The sequence below is a fragment of the Zosterops lateralis genome (genome assembly GCF_965231275.1).
Source record: "Zosterops lateralis genome assembly, chromosome: 15".
Taxonomy (NCBI): domain Eukaryota; kingdom Metazoa; phylum Chordata; class Aves; order Passeriformes; family Zosteropidae; genus Zosterops; species Zosterops lateralis.
Window position 1 is genome coordinate 3,003,118 of NC_139775.1, and position 26,126 is coordinate 3,029,243.

The 26,126-nt window shown below is 46.3% G+C and overlaps 1 protein-coding gene across 2 annotated transcripts in view; it reads left to right on the forward strand.

The window, feature by feature from the left end:
- The first annotated feature begins 214 nt into the window (after nucleotides 1-214).
- Nucleotides 215-26,126, forward strand: part of TTYH3 (tweety family member 3) — a 73,276-nt gene continuing 47,364 nt past the window's right edge. For both annotated transcript variants that reach the window (XM_083872683.1, XM_083872684.1), the window contains exon 1: nucleotides 215-352. In XM_083872683.1, coding sequence (XP_083728809.1) covers nucleotides 230-352 — 123 coding nt within the window. In that variant the 5' untranslated portion in view covers nucleotides 215-229. The remainder of the gene's footprint in view (nucleotides 353-26,126) is intronic.

Below are 26,126 nucleotides of genomic sequence, written 5' to 3' on the forward strand. Positions count from 1 at the left end.
CCGTTCCCGGGGGAGCCGAGCGGGGCCGGGGCGGGGCGGGGCGGGGCGGGGCGGGGCGGGCGGCGGCGCCAATGGGAGCGGGCGGGCGGCGCCGGGAGCGGGCGGCGGAGCCTCTCGGCGAACAAAGAGGGAGCGGGAGCGGGCGGGGGACGGCGAGAGGCCGGGGGGACGCGCGGCCATGCGGGGCCGGTGAGCGCTCCATGGCCGGCGGCTGGGCTCGGGGCGAGGCATGGCGGGGGTGAGCTACTCGCCGCCCTGGTGGGTGAGCCTGCTGCACCGCCTGCCGCACCTCAGCCTGCGCTGGGAGCTCACCGCCAGCGACTTCCGACCGCACGACGCCGAGTACCAGCAGGTGGGTCTGCCCGGGCCGGGCGGGCGGCGGGAGGGGGCTCGGCCCGCACCCGGGGAGGAGCAGGAGGAGCAGGAGGAGGAGGAGGAGATGGGGCGTGCGGCCCCCGCCGGGGCTCCCGGGTGGTGTCGGAGGGTGCCGGCTGTCCCCGCTCCGTGCCCGCCGCACGAGGGGCCGGTGTCCCCCAGGGCCGGGTGTCGCCGGCGGGGCTGGGGCGGGAGGTCACAACCCCCGGCTGCCCCCAGCCTGCCCGGAGCCCCAGCTCTGCTCGGGAGACGGTGAAATTACAGGTTGATAGAATCTCTGAGGCTGGAACAGCCCTCCAGGGTGAGCCCTCCTCAGTGAGCTCAGCCTCGGGCCGGATCCCGCCGTGCCCGCTGACCCGCATCGGGCCCCTGGAGCGGGGCGAGGGCTGTGTGCCCCGGCTGTGTGCCCCGGCCGGTCCCAGCGCTGCCCGGGCTAAGGCCTGGCCCGGCCCGGTGTCCCCGTGGGCTGTGACAGCCCTCCCTGTGCGGGCCCCGCTCGCCATCCCATTGATGCCGCCGGCCCCGCAGCGCGGCCAGCAGAGCCTTTCCCAAACCGGCTGCCTGCCTGCTGGAAAACAGATGACTTAATGCACGAGAGCGGCGTTAGCATCAAGTGCACAGGAGGGATGCTCACAGAATACTTGCGTGCAGCTTTTTTTTTTTTTTTTTTTTTTTTTTTTTTTTTTTTTTTTTTTTTTTATGCTGCTTAGCCTGTATCCTGTGCTCGGTTGGCTGGGCATGTAATTAAAATGATTGTGGAGTGAATCTGTGTGCTCCAACATCTGTGTTCTCTGCTGTCATCTTGGAACAGAGCTGCAGTGACTCTGCTCCCTCGCTTTGCCACGGTCTCTGGGTTTGAAAACACCATTTTGCTTTTCTGAACATACTTGCAGTGTCCTATATACACAGCCTGCTATCGTGCTCACAGGAATGAGGGCTAAAGCATCTAAGCGGGTCTTGTTTATCCTAGAAGGAGAAAGTATTAGAAAGACTTTAGGAAGCAGTGTGTTTTGGCTTTTTGTTCTAAACAGACGAACAGATCTGAGGACCGCGGCTAGAGCAAAATGTGAGAGATGTATTTAAACAGCCATGGGTAGATACAAAGAAACATCTTCATACAGGCAAATCAAAGGGACTTTTGAGTAACTTTGTGCTTTGAGGCTTCAATTTGTTAATTTGTTTTAGTTCCCCTGGCTCAGCAGAGTTCAAGATGGCCACATGCAGATGTAAGGCTGCACAGCAGCTGAGCTGGATTTCCGTGACCTCAGAAGGTAGCTGCCTCTAAAACAAGGGATATGCCATCCTGGGGATCAGAAGTTAAGAGTTCATTGAAAGATCTTCTCGGGAGTGTGTTATCATGAAATAAGCACTCGGTGACCTTTTGAATAGGCAGCAGATGTACCAGTTCTCACTCAAATTGCTTAAAAGCATTCCTAGCAATAATCTGGGGCTGTGTTTGTTTGTCAGATAATTTTTCTACAGTAATCATATTCCCACTTAAAGCCTTCTGCTGTTCTCCTCCTGTGGAGCTGCCTCCCCTCCCCTGATGACATTAAGGACTCCTTGCACAGCAGTCAGTGGCCTTTTAGATCTTAACATCAGCTCCCAAGAAAACATCTTATCAAATCCAAACCCGAATGTCTGGATTACTGAGGCATCTGTCGCCAAGAGAATGATGTGAGCAGCAGCAGCTTTGCTGGTTTTGGTGTTGGTGAGGGGTAGCAGGCAGGCTCCAGCACTGCAGCCTGTGCTCCCAGTGCTGTGGTTACATAACGACGCTGCTGTGGCTCTGCAAGTTGACTCCGGAGTTCGCAGGCACAGAGATTAATTCTAATGCAGTGAAACAGGGAAACTTAATCCAGGACTGGGAACTGTAATGCTAAATGCTCTCTTGTGTTTCAATGCTTCTGAAGGCCTTTTGGTTTGAATTCTAGATTGTTTTTAATGAATTTTCACCTTTTGCTCTGTTTGCAGCCTGTGCTGGCATTGTCTTCCCTTTCTTTAGGAACCTTTCATATTTACCAGGCGAGATCACATACATCCTCAAAATTAGCAAGTCCATTTTTAAATTTTAACATTGACTTCTTTTTCTTTACTTTGTGGGTCTCACTGGTGCAAATTGTGGGGGTTTTGGGAGGTTTTGTTTGTTTGTTTGTTTTCTCTTCCATTAGTGATAGATACTGATTCTTAAGTATGAATTGTTAAGCTACACACTGTATTTGATTTCCCCAGAGGCTGAGGAGAGGTCAGTGGGAGGATGCTAGATGAAGTTTATGGGGACAGGTAAGGGCAGTGAGTCCCTAGCTGCAGTAAGGAAGGATTACCTTTGGTAAACTGTGACTCCAATTCAGCAGGGCCATAAACAGCCATACAGCTGGGCTCAGTGTCCAGTCCCACTCTGACATGTTTTGAGGAAGGAAGCAATGTGCCCTTTCTGACTCTTCACTGCTTCCCTAGAAAAGATTTCCCAACCCTTGACCACGGGAAAGCAGCACTTTCTTTATAAAATTCTTTCCTTTAGTAACCTTGTAGTAAATACCCACCTGTTTCTCGTACCTGTGTCTCAATGACGGGCTTTGAAATTGTGCATCAACTGAATATTCCACTCCAGCCAGAAGTGGAATGCAGTGGCTTGGGTTTGCCTGTTGTCCTGTCACTTGTTGCAGTGCCGCGTGCTGCTGCAGGTGAGGAGGCTGCTGCCTGAAGAGGCTTTGCACCTCTGCCTAGTGAGGATTAGTGTAATGCCAAGCTGCTCTTCCCCTGAAGCAGCAGCCCAGTGATTGTGCCCTGAAACCTCTCTGAAGGCAGGCAGATAAGCACGCACTGCCAGTCTTTGAAGTCTTGGTCTTTGTCAAGTCTTCTGGGACCCTGTGTGATGGGGATGTCTAGCAGGATGTAGGTCCAATGGCAGATCTGCTGTTGTGTCCCAAGTAGTCCCTTGGCCAGAGCAGCAGGGACGCCTGCTGTGCTCTGGGCTGTCTCAAGGCAGCTGCAGCCATTGTGTACCAACCTACCGGGGCTTCCTCCTTTTGTCTGAGAGCATGAGAAATGCTCATGGCAGTGCTGCTGCCAAGGGCTGAGATCAGTGCAGCTGCAGGTTTTGGCTGCATACCTCCTTCACCTGAGCTGTGCTCTAAAACATTCTCTCTCGGTATTACTTTACTCTTTATCTTCTCCCACAGCATATCTTGTTGCATTAGGTTAGACCAGGGTGTGAATGTGGAGGAGCAGAACAGATCCTTCCCCTCTGGGCTAGATTGTTTAAAAATGTATGTGCATCCTGATGTCCTTCAGATGCTCTGCTTCTGCCACAATAAGCAGTACAACCAGTTGTTTTCTTTTTCTGGGGGAATTGAGGTGAATCTCCATGTAGAATGAGCTGAGGTTGTGATACTTCTTCTGCAGGGGTTTGGCATGCTGGTGAGTCCTACCAGAGCTGCCTTCATGTGCTGCTTGCAGGACTTGCTCCATAGTCCTCCCCACAGAGGATCTTATCAGACCAGTTCTTTCCCTAATCCTCCCATGAATCATTGGGGTTGAAAATATCTTGATATGAACAGCTTTGTTCTGGCTGTATTCTCATCTGAGTCATACTGCAGTGCTCTGCAAAGCCTTTTCATTGTGTAGTGAGTCACAAATTCTAGAGTGAAGGGAATGTAAAAATGGAGCAGAGCTCCTGTTCCTTCTGATAGCATCATGCTAGTACCAGTTCAGGCCTCCCTGCCTTTTGCTGCTGACCAAATCACGATGATCTTACCAGAACTGTCCACCTACTTTCCAGTTGAGTTGGCTGGCCCAGTGAGATGGTCCTGAGCCTGCTGCTGTCACTAGTTTAATTTATTTAGCAGTGTAAGTTCTCCTACTTGTGGCTGACTTAGCTGCATGGCATTGAATTCACTTTCTTTCTCAGGGCGGAGTTGGTTAAGAGCCTTGAGGTAGTGTGGAGGTCAGGTGCTGCAAAGAAATAGAAAAGCTGAAAAGCTTTGTAACACAGCACAACAACAGGTAACAGGATATCTGCTCCAGTCAGGGTGTCTGTGTACTGACAGAAAAGGAGACTACAGCTCTGGAGTCTGACTGTGGGCTGAGAAATGCACAGTGAACAGTGAAGGAGAAAAGAGGCTGCAAAAGCTAAGCCACAAAGCACTTTGGGGTTTCTGCTTTTTCTTCATTGCTGGAAACTGGCGATGTTGACACGAACCTGTGTAAACACATAGGTTATGTGTGAGTCAGGCTAGAAAAAAGAAAAATTCTCCAGCATCTTTGAAACTCTTCCCTTGCACTGCTTCGTGCCTTCTCAGTACGAGTCAGAGCTGCAGATGCATGGTTAGTAGGTGTAATGGCAGCTGTTTGTGCTTTGGAAGATGACTGATGATTGATTCACACCAATTAAGATGCAGAATCGTGCTGAAGGAAGCAGTGATAAGAGCAGGGACATGCTCTAGTCCTTGGCTTTGAGATGCTCTCTTCAGTGTTGTCACCCAGGAGTTTCCTATCATACATCTGTCACTGCTTTCGTGCTGTAATGTTCTTTTTCTCCCTCTGTACGTGTGCTGAGCAGGGATCCAGCAGGGAAAGGTGCTGTGTAAACCCAACGATCCTTCCCTTTTTTTGGCTTGCAGACTCTAACCCAGGGCATATGTGTTTGAACCCATAGCCAAAGGTTCAGCAAGGAATTAATTGTCAGGTACTTTCTGGCTGTGTGAGGCTGTTTTCCTACACATAACAGCTAATGTCGTCTTTGGAAGCATTTCTTGGCTGGAGAAACATGATGGAGCCCATACTGCCAAAAAACTTGGATTATAGAGATTGTTTTAGAACTTCCTCTACTGTACTGGCATCTTATTTCAATTTTGAAACCAAGAGTCTTTCTGTAAATTAGAAACATGTGTATTAATCAAGTTGGATGACGTGTTTTTGTCTACTTGGCTCAAAGTCAGAGGGTAATGTGCCTTTCTTAAAGGGGTTGGACTGAAGGTTTCTTTCTTTCAAGAATAGATGGACCTCTTCCAAGGTCTGATCAGCTATCCTGCTGTAGCACCAGTTTGCTCATGTTTCCAGAAAGGTTAAGTGACCCCTGTTAGTAGAAGCCAATGTTTTCTGATGAAATTGTACTTGTTTTGATTTTTTTTTTAAGAGCTGCTGGTAAATTCCCTCTTCCCTTTACTCATCAGTGTTGGCTGCATGAGTAACCATGCAGTAATGCCTCCCATCAGCAAACTGGTCCTGTGCTCTGACTCCTCTGCCTTTGATCTGGAAGAGCCTTTACTGAGGAGGTGCATCACGACAAATAACCAAAAATGTAGAACCAAGGCAATTTTTGATGGCTGATTTTTACCAAAGGTAGACATAAAATGTTTTCTGTTGACCATTCATCCAGTCATGCAGCAGCATATGGTATGCAGAGAGGAAAAAAGTCCACCTTTGCCAGCTTTCTGTCTGCAGCCTTGCTTTGTTTTGCTGACCCACGCTGTGCAGCCACGTTTTCAGAGGGTCCCCTGAGAGCTGACAGTTTCTGGAAAAGCTGGCTGTAGATTACCTTATTTTAGTTTTTTAAAAAAGTAACTATTCTAAACATATGGTTTAGCAGAGTCCACAAGGGTAAAAGGTGTCTTGGAGAAATGCAAAACACCTCGTGGTGCATGGAGGAAAGTAGATGCAGGTGAGTAGGCAAAGCTGTAAACCACACTTGCTTCCTCTGGGTAGGATCCTAGAAGTTTTCATCCTGCACAGAGAAGATGCTGATGCCCAGCCTGGTGAGCTTCCCAAATGTGTCTTAAGTCACATTTATGGAGCATGTGGTGCCCTGAAGGAACCATGCTGGTCTCAGCTGGAAGGGTAGGAGCAGAGTTTAAAGTGTGTCTGGTTTTGGTGGCCAGCCACTGGCTCCCTGGTGCTTCTGCACCTACACAACATTTGTCTTCCTGAGAATGCTCCATTTTTATCCACATGAGTGTAGCACCATATGACTCCTGGTCTGCAAAGCCTGATCTCTAGCAGTCTGGAGAAAGGGGTAAGGAAATTCAGCTCAGTCTTACTGTGTCTTGTCTCTTTTTGCTCTTTTCCCCTTTGTGCCTTTTTGAGCAGAGGAACATCTCTGGTCTCCAGGTTAACAAAGCACCTTTGTTTAAATGCTGATCCAATAAAGCAAGCAGTGCTTAAAGCAGATGTTGGTGCGGATTTTTAGTGTTCTTTATTTTTCATTATGAGGGAAAGTGAGAAATTCTCACCCAGAAGAACCTATCCCATTAGGCATGACACTGGAGATTAAGTGTAGGAAATCAGGTGCTTTCTCTGACTTAATCCCAAGGCTCTGAATGTGGATTAACGGGCTGTGCCACAAGTCTTCTGGATCTCTTACTTGTATTTTGGGATTATATTTATTTTGGAACCTGTAAACAAAAACCTCTCTATTGAGTATGAGAGAGAGGGATGTTATGGGCCAGTGTCCCATCAGGTTTCTTGCCGTGTGTCCTCAGAGCATTGAGTTGGAGGAACAAGCACCCTCCAATTCCTTGGAATTTCTGGGTTCTTTCTGTTTGGTTTGGTTTTCCTCTCCTTTCTCTTCTAAGACAAGGCTAATTTTACACCTCTTCTCCTGCTCCCCTTCCTCCTGCAGCACTTACTGATGGGAAGGGTGAAGTCCAGAATGGATGATGTTTGTGTTGATGACTGTGCTGTGGCAGAGCTTGGCGGTCACCCCGCTGTGACCCCTGCCAGGGGACACTCCTGTGCTGTGAGGATGGGTGTGCTGAAGGCCAAAGCTTCTCCTGAAGTCATTCCTTCACAGCCTTTGATGTCAAGTGAATTTGCTTGGGTGGCTGCAGCAAGCAGTGAGTAAGGTGGTGCTCACTCTAAATTTCTTAGTGTGGAGGGCAGTCAGCACCTCGTTGGCATTAACCTCTTAGTGACTGTCAGTCCTCTCCTTGTTTCTGTTTTAACTTGCAATAGTAACTTTTCCATCAGTTATAGTGAGTTTTCCCATTCCCCTTGAGCGAGTAGGAGAACTTGGCTTGTTTTCAGCTGAATGAGATTCCCATAGCTGGGGGAAGGGATGTGATGTCTGGGAATTTATTTCCTCTAAGATTCAGATGAGACCTGAGTAACTTTGTAATATATCAGGATTACCTACTGTACTGAACCTCAATTCTCACTTTTAAGACATGAGTAAGACTCGTAATACACAAGGACTTATTGATGTATGCTGAGGAAATAATAATAATAATAATAATATCTGAACTCAGTAACTTTGCTCATCTCTTGGCAAGGCTGTCTGCACTTTCTGGGTATGTCATCCTACCAGATCTTTATTTTTCTTGCTGGTGACAATGATTAACAAGACAGATGAGCTAAAATCAAGGAGGATCGAGTTCACATAAAAGTTCTAGTCCTGGGGATTCATTCATATGACAGTCTGAAAAAAACCAAAAAAGTAATCACTGTTAGAAATTCTCTCCTTTCCTCCACTTCAGGGGGTGACTGGTATTGTGCTGCAGTGGTAAAAAACTAGGAATTGGTGACATTTATTCTCAAAATAGAAATTATTTTTGCTGCATGGTGAAAGGGTCTCCAGGTGTCTTAGTGAACACTGGCTGTGGGGCAGAGCCATGCTGATGCTATTTTTTTTTTTCTGTGTTAGATAAACTGGGAAAGAGCAAAACACAGAGCACTTTCATGTTGCAAAAGCTTTCATTTTAAACTTTCTTTTTTTTTTTTTTTTAGATTTCTGCGTAATGAGCCACTTATAGTTTTTGAGTCTGTTCTTGTAATTGTGAGCTTTAGGGTTTGGTAAGCTGCAAATGTGCACGTTTTCACAAAGTAGTCATTTGTGTGCTAAGGCTGCGAGGCTATTCTCTTGCGAGAAAAAAGAAAAGTAGGTTAGCGTGCAATCCATGGCCACAGCAGTTGGTGTGAGTCAGATACTTGTGCCATTCCCTTCTCCAAGCGCCGGGATGCGAGGGTAACATTTGCAATAATGCGCGCTTTCACATGCTTATCAGGCTGCTTGCTTCAGCAGATGTAATGTGTGCCAGCCCTCTTTGAAGTTATTATTTTACCAAATGAGCGGTTTTTGGTCAATGGTTAAGAGCAGCATTGAAACCATCCAGGGAAAGAGCTGACACTCCCCTCCACCTTCACTTACACTGGAGCTGCACCCTCGGATTGCCATTTCCTCGGTCACTCCTAAATGCTTTTCCTGGCTGATATGGCTCAGAATGGTGCCACACGTGCATATGCATGAAAGGCCTTTGTAGTGTGAAATTAGGGATGAAAGATATTGCTAATCGGCCCCAACAATGCGGGACTTATTCCTGGGCGAGGGGAAAAGGGAATGTGGGGAATGGATGTTTCACAAATGTATAACACATTCAGGCGCGTTGTTATGCCAGTGTTGGTGTCTGTGCACGGACGCCCTTTTCAGGCTGTAAAATGCTGCTGTTCATGCGGGGAATTTAAACAAGCCTCCTATTCAAGGCCGAAATTCAAAATAACGCCAAAATCCAAATGGAGGCACTTCAGTTGCATAATAGTGTCTGTTACAAGGAGGCCTTGGTGCAGCAGATGATGTAATGCTCCTGGAGATAAGGCCCGGCCTGGGCTGGGGGAAAAGGGAAGCCGGTGTCAGTGACAGAGCATTAAAGGTATTGCTAATGGTATCACAGCTATCCATAGGGTGTTAATTAGCACGCCTGAATAATTCCAAAGTTGATTGTGTTACAGCTGCACATGTGGGGAAAAAAAAAACCTGCTCGGTGCTACCTGTTTTCTCTGATTATAATCTTTTTTTCCCCGGGGTGAGCTTTTGTGAAGTTCAGCAGTGCTCAGGTTGCTGTAGCCGATAAGGCGGTGATTGTGACACTCGCTGTAGGTGCTGAGAGCGCCCCATCTGCCGGAGAGGCGCTTTCTGCAATGGTAACGCTCCTCACCGGGCTGTGCCTGGAGCTCTCACTGCCCCGGGGCCTCCGGCACTTGGTTACTTTATTTCCTCCTTAAGCTCGTGGCTCATATATGTATTCTTGAGTTCAGGAATAGCCTTTGTAGCATCCTCGCTGCCCCCAGCCCGTGAGAGGGGTGACCCAGGAGCGCTGCCCATCCCCTTTCCCCTGCTCTGACTGTATTCGCTCCAGGAAATGCTGAGAGAGTCATGGAGTAATGGAATTCATGAAATTCAAGCTGCGCTTCAATGAAAACGTGTTTTCAATTTCTGCCTCCTCGGAGCCCGAGCCTGAGCCGGGATGGTGGGGCGGGCTGGGGGCTGGGCCGGTGAATGGAAGTGCCGGGTCAGCGCTCCAGCCTCTCCCGCATCTCGCCATTCAGAGCCTGCTCTGCGCTTTGTGGCAGCCTCAGGAAGCGCTTTTTTATTACTATTATTATTCAGCTGTCAAAAAAAAAAAAAAAAAAAAGGCCAGGCGTTTTCCTGCTGGGTTTGATCTGGCTGTCGGGGGCTGAATGACAGTGACACGTTGGAGAGGGACGTGATGGGGGAAGCATCAGCTGGGGCTGGTTTATCTCCCCCCTCTCTGCTCTTGATCCTGCTCACGGTGTCCTTTGAGTGTCCTGCAGCCGATTAAGGGTGAGAATTATAATGGTGACTCAAAAGCCTTTGGTAAAACTCATTAATTCATTCCTCCTTTAATTAGACACCCAGCCATGGGCTTATAATTATCAGAGCCCAGGAACGTTTGCAGCTGTAACAAGCTGTGCTGCATCAATTGCAGAAATCCTGGATTTTTTTGGCAATTCAGATGTGGTGAACTCTTCTCAGGTCAGGTTTTTGGTGAGAAACATGCAAGGGCATAGAAATGAAAGAGGCAGCTGAGTAGTGTGTGCTGTGACTGACCTCTGGCTGAATCTTGCCTTGTGGTGTTGAACTGAGAGGAAAGGGTGGAGTTGTCCTGCTTATAAATATTTTTCTTCCTTGGGAGGTGTAATAATGTAACTTTCAAAGAGAGAAAAGAGGAAGGAGAATGTAATGAAAGTATTATCTTAATATGGAATATTGTATTAAAGCTTCAGCACCCGAGGGAATTACACTTTTGGAATAAGTGTAACAAGAACAGCTGCAGACATTGCACACAGAACCCATTTTGCTTTCTGGAAGTTAAGGAATAGCTGGGTGTTCTACAATAAAAAGTACCAGGTACTTTTTTTGAGTCTTCTGGGGGAAGAAAATCAATGGTGAACTTCTATTATTTTGTAATTTCTTCTTGTTTCTGAAATGGGAAGCAAGGCAATTTTCAGAACTAATGTGTGTGTGTGACCCCCAGCAACAGGTGACTGGGTCTTCTGAGAGAAGCTTGTGCTGCTTCTGGTACCTTCAAAACGCTCATGTTTGTTTGTTGTTTTTTTGTTTGGTTTTTTTTGTGGTTTTTTTGTTTGTTTGTTTGTTTGTTGTTTGTTTTTTTTTTTTTTTTTTTTCTTTTGCAGAAGGAGAACTAGAGGGAAGGCTGGAAGGATTTCAGGGAAGGACTTGTCATTTCTACCCTATTGCATCTCTGCTTGTAGTTGCAATCCTTGTGAATGCCATGGCAGACCCTGATAGTATGATCTCCTTTTAGCATTGGACTGACAGGCTGTCAAGTGCAAGCAATCCAGAGAAAGGCACAGACCCAGGAAAAGGCTGGGGATGGAGATAGCTGGCTGCCACTGGGCTTAGACAGAGATGACTGAAAAGATAGTTTTCCTTTTTTAATATTTTTTTCCTTAGGATTTTTAGCTTGAGTGAGGTTAGAATGAACACTTTGGACTTGAAAAAATGGAAGCTACTGCACAGGAGTAGATCAGAGGTACTGCTAGGCAATGGCAAGTATTAATGCTCATGTTCCCTTAAGAGGGAAACTGTTTCAATTGGAGTAGGTGGCAGGAAAAAGTGGATCAGCTGTGTTTTGGGTCTTTTTCTGTCTGGATTTAGTGGAAAGCACAGATAGTACATCCAGTGAGGATGGAATGATTTGTTTGACACTTCTGTAGCTAAACAGAAGTCTTTACTTCTGATGAGGGTGCTATTTTAAAACCACCTTACAACACTTCTTGTATGTCTTTTTGCATTACAATATTTGGCTGCTGTCTTCTGTTTGTCCTTCCCATCCCCTCCCCACACAGTCTGAGTTATTGTTGGTTTATGAGACTGAGTAGTGCCTGGAACTTGGGTAGGGCTGGGCTTCATCCCTGGCCTCCGAGGTCAAATATGCTGGGTCTGCTGGCCTTCCTTATTTCTGTACATATTTAAAATTCCTACAGGTTAGACAACAAACATTGGATCTGAGTTTAGTTAATTAGCTGGAATAGCAAATTTACAAGGTTAAAATTGCCTTTCAATCTTGTAAGTACCACTTGGTAAATATCCTGCTGAGGTTCATGGCTGGTCTTGGAGACCCTGTTCTGGGGCAGGTTTTGTACTCTAGCAGTGAACCTCTTGATCACTGCAAAGGCTGGAGGAGTTTTTTGAGCTTTTTCAGCCTGACCTGCTGCAAACTAAAAATCTCTCCAAACACAAGCTCTTCAGCATTTAAAATGCTCCAATATCAAATGGCAAGCTGGAGATTATGAATATGAAGTAGGTCAGGTGCTGTTGACAGGGCTCTCCATGTGGACAGGCGGTGCTCTGGGAGGTGCTTCCAAGGTCCCTGCTCTTGGAGCAGCCGTGTGAACCATGGTGGATGCTGGGAGGGCTCTGCTGAGGTGTAAATAACAAGGTTGGACAGTTTAGGCTGGCTCTGCTGTTTTCATTCGTGCAGCTTCGCTTTCGCCTCGGGTGATGCAGAGGTTGTGGGAGAAGGAGGAAGGGACAAGCTGTGAACTTGCCTCCTCTCCCAGCAGAGGACGGTGAGAAGTTATGGGGATCTGGTTTCCCTAATCCCCCCTTGGCATGTTAATTCTCCTTGTCTCTGTGCTTGTATCTTATGTCTGAAATTCTTACTGAGGCAACTGCTTGCTGGGCCATGTGTGTCTCACTGCAGTGCCCTTTCAACCTTTTTTTGTGTGGATTTTGTTGGCAGCTATTAAAATTCTGTTGCCTGCTATAGTATTTCATCACTGTTAATTTTGTTCTCAAGAAAATGTTGTTCTGAGACATGGCTGCTTGTCTTATTGCTGTCCTAAATACATTTACTACCTATTTGCTAGATATGACATCTTCTGCCTGTGGTTGATCCACGTCTTATTGTCCTCTGCAGATCCAAGCTCATTTTTGTGGATAGATCTGAATCACCTTCTGCTGATGGGAGGAGATGTATGTCTTTGACCACAGCAGTAACAAATACCACTGGTGAAATGTAGTTCTGCAGGTGTAACCTGTGGGCTGGACTCTCATCACTAACTTAATTATTACTTTGGTTTACATGTGCTGGCTCCAGGAAGGGTGGTCTTGATTATGTGATGCAATAAATTAAACACAAGGTTCCTAAGAAAGAACCAGTTTCCAGGATAGGCTGTGAATGCTTGTGGAGGTTCAAGTTCAAACCAGGCATGTATGGTTTGTCTCTGCCAAAGTGAAATTTGCTGCTTTGTCAGATGTAGTGAATGTTGAGTGAATGTTCCTTTCTAACATCTGTATCTTCAGCTGGGATTCACCAGCAGTTTAGTTCTTTGCTTCCTACTCACAAACACATCCATCAACATTTCTTTGATACTAAAGCTAGTCCTACAAGGCTGTCATCCTTGAAGATGTGATCAACTAGGCTTTTATCCTTGAGTTTGTGTTCAGCTAGCCTTTGACATGCTCTTGCCTTCCAGCAAGTCACTGGTCACGTCTCCTGGGAAAACAGAGATCCTGAGTATTTTCTGTGAAGTTGCACTCAGACCTTGGTCGCTGCGTGGTCATGGCCTTGTGCTATGAATATGGCTAACTGTAAACAGGGCTGAGAGCTTCTGGAAGCTGCTGTTGTCCTCAGCTTTGTTGCCAGTGAGGAATATATTTTTCCTGTTAAGAGCAGGACACGTGTGAAACAGAACCGCAGCGCTGCTCTAACTCTGCAGTAAGGAAGTTCTGCGTGGTGAAAAGTTTGATGTCAGCTGAAAGTGGTGTATTCTTTTTGTAGTCAAAACACTAGCTGTACTGGGGTAAGAATCTTGTACACCTGTGGTCTGGCCTGTGTGGCTCTTCGTGTTCCAGGACAGTATTTCTGCTGATGTAGGTGGGTAAGCTGAGGTTTGGAGGTGTGTCCCTGTACTGTTAGTTGGGGGAATGGTGCTGGCCACTGCCTGTGGCCATCAATGCTGCACTTGGGGTGCTGGTTCTCGCACAATCCTGGCTGTAAAGATCTAAAGCTCTCCCAGTGCTGCTGAGTGGGGTCTCAGTAGGTAGGAAAGCATCCTGTGTGATTCCCAGCTGCTCAGAAGGAACAGGGTCTTTAGGCCGTTTATGTTGCACTCTTTGCTGTCATGTATTTTACCATGCAGGCAGCAGCCAGATAACCCCCCAAGCTTGTGCCCCTGGTAGAAAGGCTTCCAGGTGGGGTTACACATTCCAGGCACGTCCTGGCTCAAGCTGAGTTAGTCATGCGTCTCACCAAGCGTGTCAGATCTGAGACGATCTGTCTCCCTTGCCTCTGCTCTCTAAATCCCTGCTCTGTAAAAGACAGTAATCAACAAAAGGGCAGTGGGAGTTGTGGAGCCTGGTTATATGATCTTGCCACGTCTTTCACCCTGATCTTCAGAGACAGTGTTTTGAGTGCAGAAGTATTTTCAGGAGCCTGGGAAAGTGGCTGGGACTGTACTGTTCAGCTGTAGGGCGCTGTCTCAAATTAAATAGTGGCAGCCAGTGACAGGAAAATGAAAAAAAATCTCATTTTTTAAGGAGAAAACCAAATGCCCATATCCTGTGTCTGGAAGCTACTGCTAAAGTTCCTAGTCATTGCGTGTGGGATTGCACTATCATGTCTTTAAATGTATGCAAAAACCTGTTCATGTGCCTTCCCTTACATGTTTTCCACCTGAGGGCACAATCTAGTGGCAATACAATCACTTCCATAGCAACCAGCATGTCATAAACAGGATTATGGCACCTAGACAGGATGGGGGCACAAAGAATTCAGAAAGGAAGTTGGCCCCTCTTGGAAATACCCTTGTTATCCTGGAGCAAAGCAGGGTAAATAGTGATGTGTGTGTGGCACCAGGGGCTGTGCCACCAGAGGACAGGGGAGGAGGAAGGGCACAGGTTCATATGTATGGTGTGTCCTTAAACTAATGTGACAAAGCCTTAAGAAGGTGAATCTGTGTTGTTGGCAAGGCAAGGTAAAGCCCACAGAGAGCCTGTTACTGATCTCAAGGTGCAAGTGCACCAGCCTGCATTGTCTCAGCTGATGAGATTAAACCCCTGAAGGCACCAGGGACACATTCGAGCCATCTCTTGCCTTCCTTTTTTCCACTTCCCAATCATGGACATTCTTCTCCTCCAGTCTGTAGAGGGTAAGGTTTGTCTGCTATAAAATACTGCATTTTTTTCTCACTAATGTCTGCAGAGTTAAATTAAAATACTTTCTCAATATGCATTCAAGCTTACGCTGTCTTTTAGTATAAACTTGAGCTGTTTTATTGTCAAAGACGATGGGAAGAACCATCAAAATCAAAAGCCTCTGTCTTTAGCTCCTTCTGCAGAGAAGAAAAACAGTGTCATGTAATGTTCTTCTGCAGACCCATAAAGGAAAGAGAACTACTTTACTTGCACACATTACTGCCAGTGGTATTGTAGCTGGTTTTATGCTGCATAGATTTAAGTGAGAACAGTTACTGAGTGCCTTGTAAGAGTGTTCGAGCAGCTGCTCTCTCTACTTTGTTCTGCAGTTTATGCACCACTTGCTTTCATTCAATAAAAGGCAGCATGAAAATACGGGAGTTATTGCAGATATTTGGCCTGTGGCTTCAGGGTATCTTATCATGGGGCTGGTCAAAACTTCTTTCTGCTGAATTGCTCTCACTCTTCGCAGCCTTTGGGTGATGTAACCAATGACTGGATTGCTTCAGTCAGTCAAAAGCACTGCTTGGCTCCCTCCCAGGAGCTTTAACACCTGCTAAAAGGGTGAAAAATCCTGGGCAACTGCTGCCAGCCCTTAAGTGCTGTGAAAAGCCTCTTGTCAAAGATCCAGCTTTCTGTCCAGGTTGGGAGTGAGGATAATATTCCCCACCAATGGAATGGGCTTGGTCAGAGCAGCTCTAACTCTCTATTGTTGCCCGAACTACTTTTTGTAGTGATGGTGTTTTTAGAGAGCTGGGTTTGTAGAAAGGGGTCTTGATCACTAGTAGTGTTTCAAAATTGCTGAGGAGGACATGAGTCTCTTCTTTATTGTATTTTTGCTGCTGGTCCTGCAATCAGTGAGGTCTGACAGCCCCACCTGATTAGAGAATAAGGTTCAGTAAGAGATACTGTGAGTGCTACACTGAGGCAAGTGGGGGTTTTGTCCTGATTAGGATCCTCACTCAAAATACATTCACAGATGAGGTTTAAATTACCTGTCTATTAAGAATAGAAAGAAAATATCCCTGTGGGGAAGGGTGGATCTCAAGCCTGAGATATTTCAAGTGCAAGTTGAATGTATGGTGTGGCCTGACTTAAAAATATCTCTAAAACTACTCATGCAAAGTGATACACACCTGGCTCCCTTTTGGTAGAGTTCATGCATAGCCTGGGGTTTTTCTGCTTTACACACTGGTGAATCCCACTTTGGGATAATGCTCCAAACAGGCAAATTGCTGATCTGCAAATGCAAAGTTAGCCATGAAGGTAACTGTAGGTATTAGTGCTGAGGGTTGATGTAAAGCCAAGGAATGTGGTTCACTGGTCAAGATAAGGTGGCTGAAAGTCCATCCACCTGCAGCAGCAAACTGAAAGACACTGAAATAGAAGTAAATAGAGCAGGCAAATAAGTAACTTAAGCACCAGTTCCTGATGTAGATTTGATGAAAATGTGTTCCAGGAACCACAGCAGCAAGAAAGGGTGATATCATGTACTTCTGCATTTGTTATTCTGGAACCTCTCACTGAGAATGCTGATCTGGCACTAACAGCTGTTTTTAAAAGTAGCCTAATTTAATTTTTGAGTTTGTGTAAATACTCCCTGAAGGCCTGATAAATGCTGTTTGTGTTGTTGTTGGTGGAAATGACCAACCTTGGTGATGTTACAAACATACACAAAATTCATTTTAAGGCACCACAAGGTGTGTGTTGAATGATAGACCAAAAGTCAGAGCAGGAATGACCCATTGCTTAGCTATCAATGGCTGTGGCCTGGATGTTGTATCCTGCCCAAAAACTTTCAGGCCAGGACTCTCCTGACTCTGTGTTGCTTCAAAGAGCTGCAGTAGATGAGAGCAGAGTAGTAAGTGGAGGAGGCAGCTGGCTGTTGTCCATTGGATTTCTTCTTCCTTTGCTGGATCCCTCCTTGTACTTCCAGTTTAAATATTGTGGGCTGTGTTTCCAACCTGAGATGTGAGGCTTAAAGCAGCAGACTGGAGAGTCTGTGCTCCTGGGCTTTCATTCTGAAAGTCACTGGAACCCCAAATCCGCCAGTCAGTAGCTGTGAACATGTTAGGGAAAGAAAAAGGGTCTGGTTTGTGGGTTAGAAGTGCAAGTCCCTCCCAGTGAGGGTCTGGTGGGCAGGAGCACTGGAGCCTGTTGTCCAGCAGGTGCTGGTGAACCCTGCTCTGGTGTCTGCCTTTCTGCAGGTGCTGTGTCAGGGCTGTGACCACAGCAGATGTTTTGGCTGTGGAGGAAGGAGCCTTTCCTTTCCCTTGAGGTTTGTTGGGTGGTTGTGCAACACCTTGGGCTTGGGCTGTAAAGCTCTTCTGCTGCAGCACTTCTGTCTTGTGATTCTTCATGGATAGAAAACACTGGTTATTAATGCAAAGGCAGCAGTTAGACACAGAAATACACAGTAGATACAGGAGTCTCAGCATATCTAGGTAGAAACAAGAAAAAAAGGAGTTGGTGGGAAGAATAGCTCAGGATTACGCTGTGAGTGGGGAGCTGTCAGCCAGTTTGGGATGTGAAAGAAAACATATTTCCTCCTTCTACTTCTTTATAGTTTTGGCCTCAGTGAGTAGTGTTGTGGCCTCTCTGAAGGAAGGCTTCAGTGTGTTTAAGGTTTTCAAGGTCAAAGGCCCAGGGCTGCTGACTGGTGAGGCTGTCTGCTGGTGGGAGGATGTGATGCTTTCAGAATACAGAACTGCAGTTGTGAGATGAAGTGTCTTTTAGTGGGTGGAGAAGTAGGGGAAGTCTCCATTATCAACAGCAAGTGTTCAAAGTGGCTTAAATTTTCCAGTGAAATACACGGTGAAAAGTTGCAGAGGGTAAGTTTATCACAAGTAGAGAAATCAAATTGCAGTCAGTGCCTTCTGTAAAAGGCAAAACTTTTGCTTTTAGCTTGTGGGGCGAACTTTTTTCCTGGACAAAGGCTGGTGTTTGGTGCACATCACAGCATTATGCAAGTCGTGCATGGGATGGTGCTCACAGAACAGCTGGAGGCATGTCAGGATGGGAGCTTTCCTCTGGTGACCAGGTGTGACAGGAACAGGGGAGCTGCTCAAGCTTTCCTCTGGTGACCAGGTGTGACAGGAACAGGGGAACTGCTCGCTGTGCCAACACTGGCACTCCAGGCCACACTGGAGCAGCAATCCCAACAATAAAATGTGCTCCATGCCTGTGTCCAGGTGACACAGCACTCAGTGCAGAGGGCTGGGCAGCACTCTTTGCAAGGTGTGGGTCAGTGGAGCTCTGAGCAGGTAAAGCTTCCACAGGGCGTGTGGACTTGGCATTTCTGCCTCTCAAACTGATCCAAGCACTGCTCTGCAGAGAGGTAGAAGCTTTGCAGTAATTTCTTCCCCAGATGTAGCTGCTGTGAAAACAAACGTCGAAGGACTATTTTCTCACAATGCTCCTCTATCAAGGGCGCTTCAGCGTTAGCAAGTTACTGGATTAGCATAACAAGGGTGGCTTGAAGCGGTGCTGATAAGAGCAGAGTGTTTCCTGCTAGAATTATGATCGAGCAACTTATAATTCTGCTGTCTTGCACTTTTTTCAATCCTGGACTTAAAAGAAAAGCTTTGGCTGCCTGAAGTATCACCACTTCCTCTTCTGCATCTCTGAAGAGCAGAAGGATTTGGTGCTGTCCCAGTCAGCAGAGCACAGGCTGGGCTGGTGCTAGGAGAGGTCACTCTTCTGGGGACTGTGGAGCATTGCAAAAATATTTCCTCCCTTGTGCTGTGTTTGGAAAGACTGCTTTTTCTAATAAGGCAGATAAACTACGTGTTCTCAAGTCCTGTGTGGTTTGAGTGTTTCGTTGTTGCTGGTGGTTTTTTATTTAGATTCTTTTTGCAATGTGCAGGTGCTTAGATATACTCAAAGAGCCCAGGAGAAAACTTGGTGTTGTCACTTTCCTTACAAGTTAGAGGAGAGTTTTGAAGTTGTTTTTAAAACCCCTGAACAATCAAACCCAAACATGTTTATGTTGTAGAAATCCATTCAAACAAATTGACTTTAGGTTTGTCTGTGTGTACCCTGAAACTCCAGGAAATCCCATAATTAGATGGAGCCCAAACTTTGCTGCAAGGTTTGCACTTGTGATCTGAATCTTTGGAAAATGGGTCTGTTTCTCTACAGAGTTGCAAATCTCTTTTTTAAACGTTGTGAGGTGGGAGATTCTGACCAGGGTTTTCTGGCGTTGTCTGTAATTGTGTGCTCAAAGTCTCTTACTTTTTAATGACATTAAAGACTTTTTTTTTTGGTCCTGGTTTCCCATGGAGTGGCCCTGCTGTATCAATGCTGCAGTGCCAAGAGCTGTGTGTGTTGGTGAAACTGCATCCAGCACCTATTTGAAAAAAATACATTCATATTGCTTGTTGAACAAGGTAAAGAAATGGATAGTACTGTATTCTAACACACTGAACATGATTTAAAATTAGATTTGGGCTGTGAACATGGATGTTTGTCTATGAGAGGCACCTACAGGCAGGACCTCAACAGAGACATAGTGCAAAATTTTGATTTTGACACTAAGTCTTTGTGTAAATGGCACCTAAATCTGAGGTCCTGTTTGGGGAATTTTAACACTGATGTGACTCTTCCATCCCTAATAAAATTTGCAGCTTTAGACCTTTTAATCACACCTGTGTGAAGTGGAAGTTTGTGGTTCCTGAGGTCATGGTCCAGGAGGGTGGCTGGAACATTTTGCACTCTGGGGCTGCTCATTGATTAAATCAAGGAACTAGCCAGGCTGGAAACAGGTTTTTAAAGCAGCTCAGAGGTAGGTCTGGTTCCAGTTATAGTGTAACCAGGCCTGGTATGCACAGGGGCAGCCCTGCCAGCCAGGGGCCAGGGTGTTTGAGCAGCTGCCCAGTGAACCAGACTGAACATCTGATCCAGGAATGAAAGTGGATACTCATGGCAGATTAATTGTGATAACCCTGGGCTGACATAAACCTGGCACAGAAACAAAGTTCCCTGTGCCTTCATAGTGCTTCAGCACTAAGAGTTGGGTGGAGAAGTGTGGGACATGGCAGGCTTTGTGCTGAATCTCTTTTTTGGAATATTCTGGAGTGCTCAATCAAGAAACAGAAATCAGGGGCCAAATAAAAGGTTGCTGGCTGACTTCTGTCTCCATGTGACCCCATAGGCTTTCCTAAACCATGCCATTTTTAAAACCATCATGGAAAAAACCCACACTTCTGGTTTTGGCTTATAGATGAGCTGTTTCCTGCCCTTTATGGCTTCTTTCTGGTTTGGAGTTGGAAACAATGCTGAGAGCAAATGGAACAACCCAGTGGCCTGCTGGTGAAAGGGTCTGTAATAGCATTTTATTTCTGGTTAATTTGTGACCTGCAGAACTGTAGCTGAGCAGGGAACATTCCTCTTAAAGTGCTACATCAACCCATCCTTTTCAGAGATCACTCTCTCCATCACTTTAACAGTCCTGAACAGTTCTTGTTGCCACGTGAGCAGGTGATCAATTTTTCTCTTCTATAGCAGTAGATTGTCTGTGATGTGATGTGATGTGATGCTCTCCTTGGTGGTGGATGTGCTTCTGCTCCTCACTGGGTGTGCTCTGGGTGTGACCTGTGAGATAGGATGTGCCAGGGGTGGGATGCCACTCCACAGCTGGACAAGCAGTGGCACAGATCCCTCCAGCAGAGCCCTGGTGTCTGTAAAGCTGCTCCAGTCCCTACCTTCCCTGCAAGCTCCCCACTTGCAAGTCCATCTACATTTTGAAGGCCTCTTCAGAGCTGTTCCTCTTTGGGAGAGTGATGAGGCTGAAGGGGAGATGCAGGGCTGTGGACTCAGTTCAGGCACATCTATTTGTCAGGGAAATGGTTTTCCAGTGCTGCATTCAGATAGGAAGTGCCAAGCCTGATAAATATGCTCGAGCTTCCTTACTTCTTTATTTTCCCTAGAGCTTAGTTTCTAGAAAGACATATTGTTATGTAAAATATTGGAGATAGTCACCAGGGACCAACCTGGACTGGAGACAGAGCAGAAATATTTTAATTTTGAAGCTGGCTGGATAAATACTTAAATTAACAAACACTTTCTTTTATTTTATAGACACTTAAAAAAAAAAAAGAAAAGAAAGGAAGGGAACCAGGATTGATACATTGAAGTGTCTGGGAGGGAACATCCTTTCAGATGTTTGGTGTGTTGGAGATAAAGGCAGCCTCCCTTTAATCAGTGGCTTTTTTTTTCCAAGTGCTTTTTTAATGCAGTGCAGCCAGTGAGTCTGGGTTTCTGAGTTTCTTATTTCTGGGCACTGGCTGAAATAGCTCTTCCTGCTGGAATCAGAGTCGGAAATGACCAGAGCTACACATGCTGAACAAGAGGAAGAAGGGGAGTGGCTTTCTGGCTGGAAACTTGGTAGTTCTGTTTATCTGTTCAGTAGCTGAGAAATAATTACTTTTCCAGTGTTCAGAATTGGGGTGGTGAGGCCATTCATTGTCTTGTTGTCCGTGGAATTATGATGATGGGAAAAAGTAGTGTCCTCCTCTTAAGATTTTAGTTATAATGAAGTTTGTGACTAATATTGTTATGAAAACTTTTTTTTTTGAGGGGGAAAAGGAAAAGAGTATCTCTAGAGGGCAGACTGAAGTGACCAGCATGTCTAAAGTGTGAATAATGAGGTCTTCCTTAACACTTTGCCCTGGCAGTCTGGGTGCTTTTACATTTGCTTTGGAATGGTCAGTATCTCCAGACTAGCAGAAGTTCTCAGGGATGGTGATGTTTTCTAGAGGGACAAACTTCAGTTGAAAAGCAATTATAATAATGAACTTTTGTGAATAGCTGTTCATTCCTGTACCTGAGAGAGCCACTTTTGTGCCTGGAGAAATCACTGAGGATTTGAGCAAAAAAGACTGGAGACTAAACCTAGCTTGTCTCAAGATCAAATGCTCCACTAGAGTGAGTATTAAAAATAGTTTGGGGGGCTAAAATGGTCTTTGGTGCCTAGAGCCATGAACTACATGAAATAATCCTGCTCAAGTCCTGGGACATCAGAGGCTTACTTTGAGCTGACCTCCTGTTAAAGGACTTGAAACAACAGCCCTTGCAATTCAGCTTGTCCAACTTGATTAGATTTTATCTGGAGCTTGATTGAATTTGTGAACAAGATTATGAAAAGCAACAGGACTGTCAATGAGGTGAACAGGCTTTGAGGGGAAATTCTCTGGTCTCCCAGAGGGTAGTGCTTTTAAGTTCAGTTATGAATATTAGAATTCCTTGATTAAGTTAGTTGCAGGTTTTAATAAGGAATTCTGGCTCCTGTGCATCAGTTTAACACAAAGCTTGTGTGGTGTTTGTTTCCATATTAAGCATCCTGAAAGGGGAAGGGTCTTCTTCCCGTCTTAGCTGGTCTTGAGGACCCTGGGATCTTATTATTTTAGGGAAAAGCTTTGATCATCAAGGACAGCAGCAGAAATAGCTGAAATTGTTTGATAGTGTGGAGCTGTGCCCACTGTTCTCTGCTGCCCCATCACGTCAGATGGGAGATGGTGACCTCTGTTCACCTAAACAGCACATCTTGGTGTTTGTGTAAAGTCAGTCTCACTTGAGGACATAGGGATTTACAGCCTTTTTCTGTAAGAGGAGAAGAAAATAGAGGAAAACCTGGATATCTCCCCTCTGTGGATGGGGTAAATGACAGGTTTTGGAAGCAGCTGTGCTACCTACTGTTTGCTTTTCCTGGAAAAAGGGAACAGTCCTAGTAAGAGTGGCATTGTCTCCAGCTCAGAGACCACACCAGTGATGTGGGGAGTGATGGCCTGAGCCCAGGGAGAGCCACCCTTCCCATCACAGCCTCAATTGTCACAACTTTTCACAGTGGCTTTGTTTTCTTCTGTTGCTAAAAGTTCAGCTGTGATGTTGGAGAAGAGACAGAAAAAAGTCTGACACCTTCATTTGCAGCAGGAGCTGTTAATGAGGAAAGTAGTGCTTTGTCAAACTGGGGAGATCTCACTTATTAAATCCATGCTTTTTAGCTCTTCTTTTTCTTGTTGAAGTAAAAGTAAGTTGATTCAGAAATAACAGTAATTTATAAGCTTGAGAACTGGGCCCATATAAATGATTACAGACCCTTTTGGCTGCTGCCAAGTACTAAAGAAATCTAATATTTAGCTGTCTGCTTGTCAAATGTCTTTACAAGTAGTTTTGCTCAAAGCAACCAACAGGGATGTGACAGATTTTCAAACGAATTTGTACACTTAGTCCCTAAAAACTTTTAAATTGTTTTACTACTTAGCAGGGTGGCAGGATCTACTCCTCCCTGACAAGAAAGAGTATGAAGGTGCTGTATTTCTTGGAGCTTTTCCCTGTTTGGGACAACCATAGCAGCAATGGGTGTGTGTATGTTTGCGTGCAGGAAATCTGTGGGGTTTGTCTTTAAGATATTAAATCTGCTCTTTGTTCTATCCCCAGCAGAGCTGGCAGCATGGATTGCTTCAGGGCCTCCTGTTTCAGTGCAGAGTTGGGTTAGTCAGGAGCTGAGTTTATCTATTTGACTTCGTGCTAGTGCTTCTCATCTGCCTGGGTGCTGTTTGCTCAGCTGAGGGGCAGGGAATTCAGGGCAGGCAGTGACACAAAACACAGTTGTTTCTGCAGTGGCTTGGCTCCTGGTTTATAAATAGTTGGGAAGCAGGTAGGTGTTCCTGCCTGCATAAACAGTTGCTGTAAGTACAGTTGTGTAATGGCAAAAAGGGAGAGGTGCTGCTGCTCTCCCCTTCCCAGAGCACTGTGGGGCTTCACTGTCTGAGGAGAGGCAGCTGATCAATAGTGACTGCTCAGAAGATGAGCTTCTCCTGCACAGACTGGGAAATAGGGCAGGGGAGTTCACTCTTTTCTTAGCTCTAAGTGCATATAATGACTTGGGGTCTGGATGGAGAGAATTCGAGACATTTCTTTCACTAGAGCCTGCAAATCATTGCATTTGAGTCCTGTGTCTTGGATTAATTTTTGCTTAGATCTCTTGGGGATTTGGTTTAGGTTGTTGTGCAAGAGGGAAGCTGAAACAAGCTCTCCTGCTGTGAGCTGTGGTGCTCAGGCACTAGAACTGGCTTTGCTCCTCCACATCCCCAGCAGGTTTCCTGACCTGCTCTGTGCCTGTGGTGGTGGTGGTGAGCCCAGCAGCTGGATCAGCTGCTTTCCCACATGCCAGTTTCTGTATTCTTTCCTGCTTGTTCTTCAAGAATTCTGATCTTCTATTGTGAACTTTGGTGTGGTCTGGAACCCTGGGCTTGGAGCCCTTTCATAGGGAAGCTGAGGCTGGGGAGCTTTCTCTGTAGAGACCACTTTCTCCCTCACTTTCCAAAATTAATGGAGTGAAACACCTCCAGAAGCAGCACTTTGTGCTGTGTCGTGCTGCCTTTGAGGAGTATTAATCCCTTTTGGGTGTCAGCACTTCTCTGAGCTGTGTCAGGCACAAGCACAGCTGCACATCTTACCCCTTCCCCTCCACCCCTCCTTATTTCTGCCTTCCCATTTGTCAAGGGAAACCTGAGCTGTGGATGAGGACAGAGCCTGTGATTATCCAAGACTCCTGTTGTGACAGCCTGGTGTTGTGGCTGCTCGTTTGTTTAAGCAAGGTCCTGTCTGCTTTGGCTGTCTCCCTGCCTGACCTCGGTGCGGGATCAATCCCAGGCTGAGCTGGGCAGGGTGAGCAGCAGGCCAGGCTGTGGGGATGCAGAGGAGGGTTGAGCAGGGAGCTCTCATGAGAGCTGGCAGACTCCCACCTCCAGGGCTGGTTGCTGTGCAGCTCTGAAGGCAGCAGCCAATGGGATGCAGGAGCATCCGTGCAGTTGGGCTGGCCCATCACTCCCAAAGTGCCTTGTGCTCAGTCTGAAGCCTGTAACTTCTCTACTGCTGCTTTCTCCCTTTCCCTGCCTCTCCTCTCCTCTCCCCTCAGCTGTCTCATGGTGCTGTTTTGAGGAACAACATGCACGTTGTTGAGTGTCAGACTCTGATGGTGCTCGGTGTTTCTCATGCCCTCAGAGCCCAGTGTGGGGAAAATCTGTCACCTCTGGGTGCTTGGTGTCCCCATCAGGTGGGCTGGGTTCTGCAAACCTGAGCTCTGAAGGGTTGTGCTTTGCCCAGCCCTGTAAACAAGCTGAAAGTAGCCCCAAAATGGTGTAATCAGCCATCTCACAAGCATGGACTCTCTTCCAGCTGCGTGCCACCACAAATGCTGTGTAACTGCCCCTTGCCTTGGGGGCCCCAGGGCAGGAGAGGGGCTGCAGGGCTGGACCATGAGTAGGGGAAGGCAATGAGATAGTCAAAGTGAAGGGAGACTGGGAGACTTGGCACCCTTCACCCTGCAGAGAAGGAGAAATGACAGATCTGTGAGCAGCCTTTGCATAACTGAAGGAGGGACTTGGAAAAGATGGTTCCAGGCTCTTCTCAGAGGTGCCCAGCAAAAGGACAAGAGACAACAACCTCAAGCTCAAATGGGAAATGGAACGTGAGTGGAATGTGGAACACTTATGAGCCTTCATTTTCATACTGCTGGAGCAGAGGCTGAGGTAGGCTTTGGGAACTCGAGCATTACAGACACTCAAAACTTGCCCAGGCAAGACTCTGAGCAACCCCATCTATAAAATTAGCCCTATTTTAAGCAGCAGGTTGCACTACAGTGACCTCCAGAGGTCTTTTCCAGCCTATTGTTTTCTCCTATTGTATGGAATGTGTGGAATTGAGGTTTGTCTCTGAAATCTCAGTAACATGTTGTCACAGCCATGGTGACACGCTGACATAGTGGAGTGAACGCTGTAAAGCTGGAGCTTTAAATGTGGACATTTAACATTTATGGGAATTAACCTTTCAGGACTCTGTGGTGCCTATTTTTGAGTTACTGGAAAAGGAGATGAAATAACCATGAATGCTGCTTTCCCCCTTCTCCATGGGGAGCTGAGTTAAGGCTGAATGGGGCTTTGTTTTCCCAGGTACCCCCTCCTGCCCTGTTAGTGTGATCTCTATTTTAAAAGTGTGCTTCACATTCATGTATTGTCCACACAGTCCTTTCAGAGGAGTCAAGGCTAACATTAAAGACACAGTCATTTTCCCTTTAATAAGGTCCAGTGGTGTGCAAGTGGGTTACAATACAACTGTAATGAAAAGCTAATCACCAGCCTTCTCCACCCTCTGGGATCCCAGGAGGTTACTGGAACAGCACACTGCCCCAGTTTCTCTTCTCCATGTGTGTGATGATTACATTTTACAGTTTTGTTTGGTATTTTAAGCATGACTCTTGATAAGCTAGTTTGATAGCTGGCTGCTATGTCTAGTA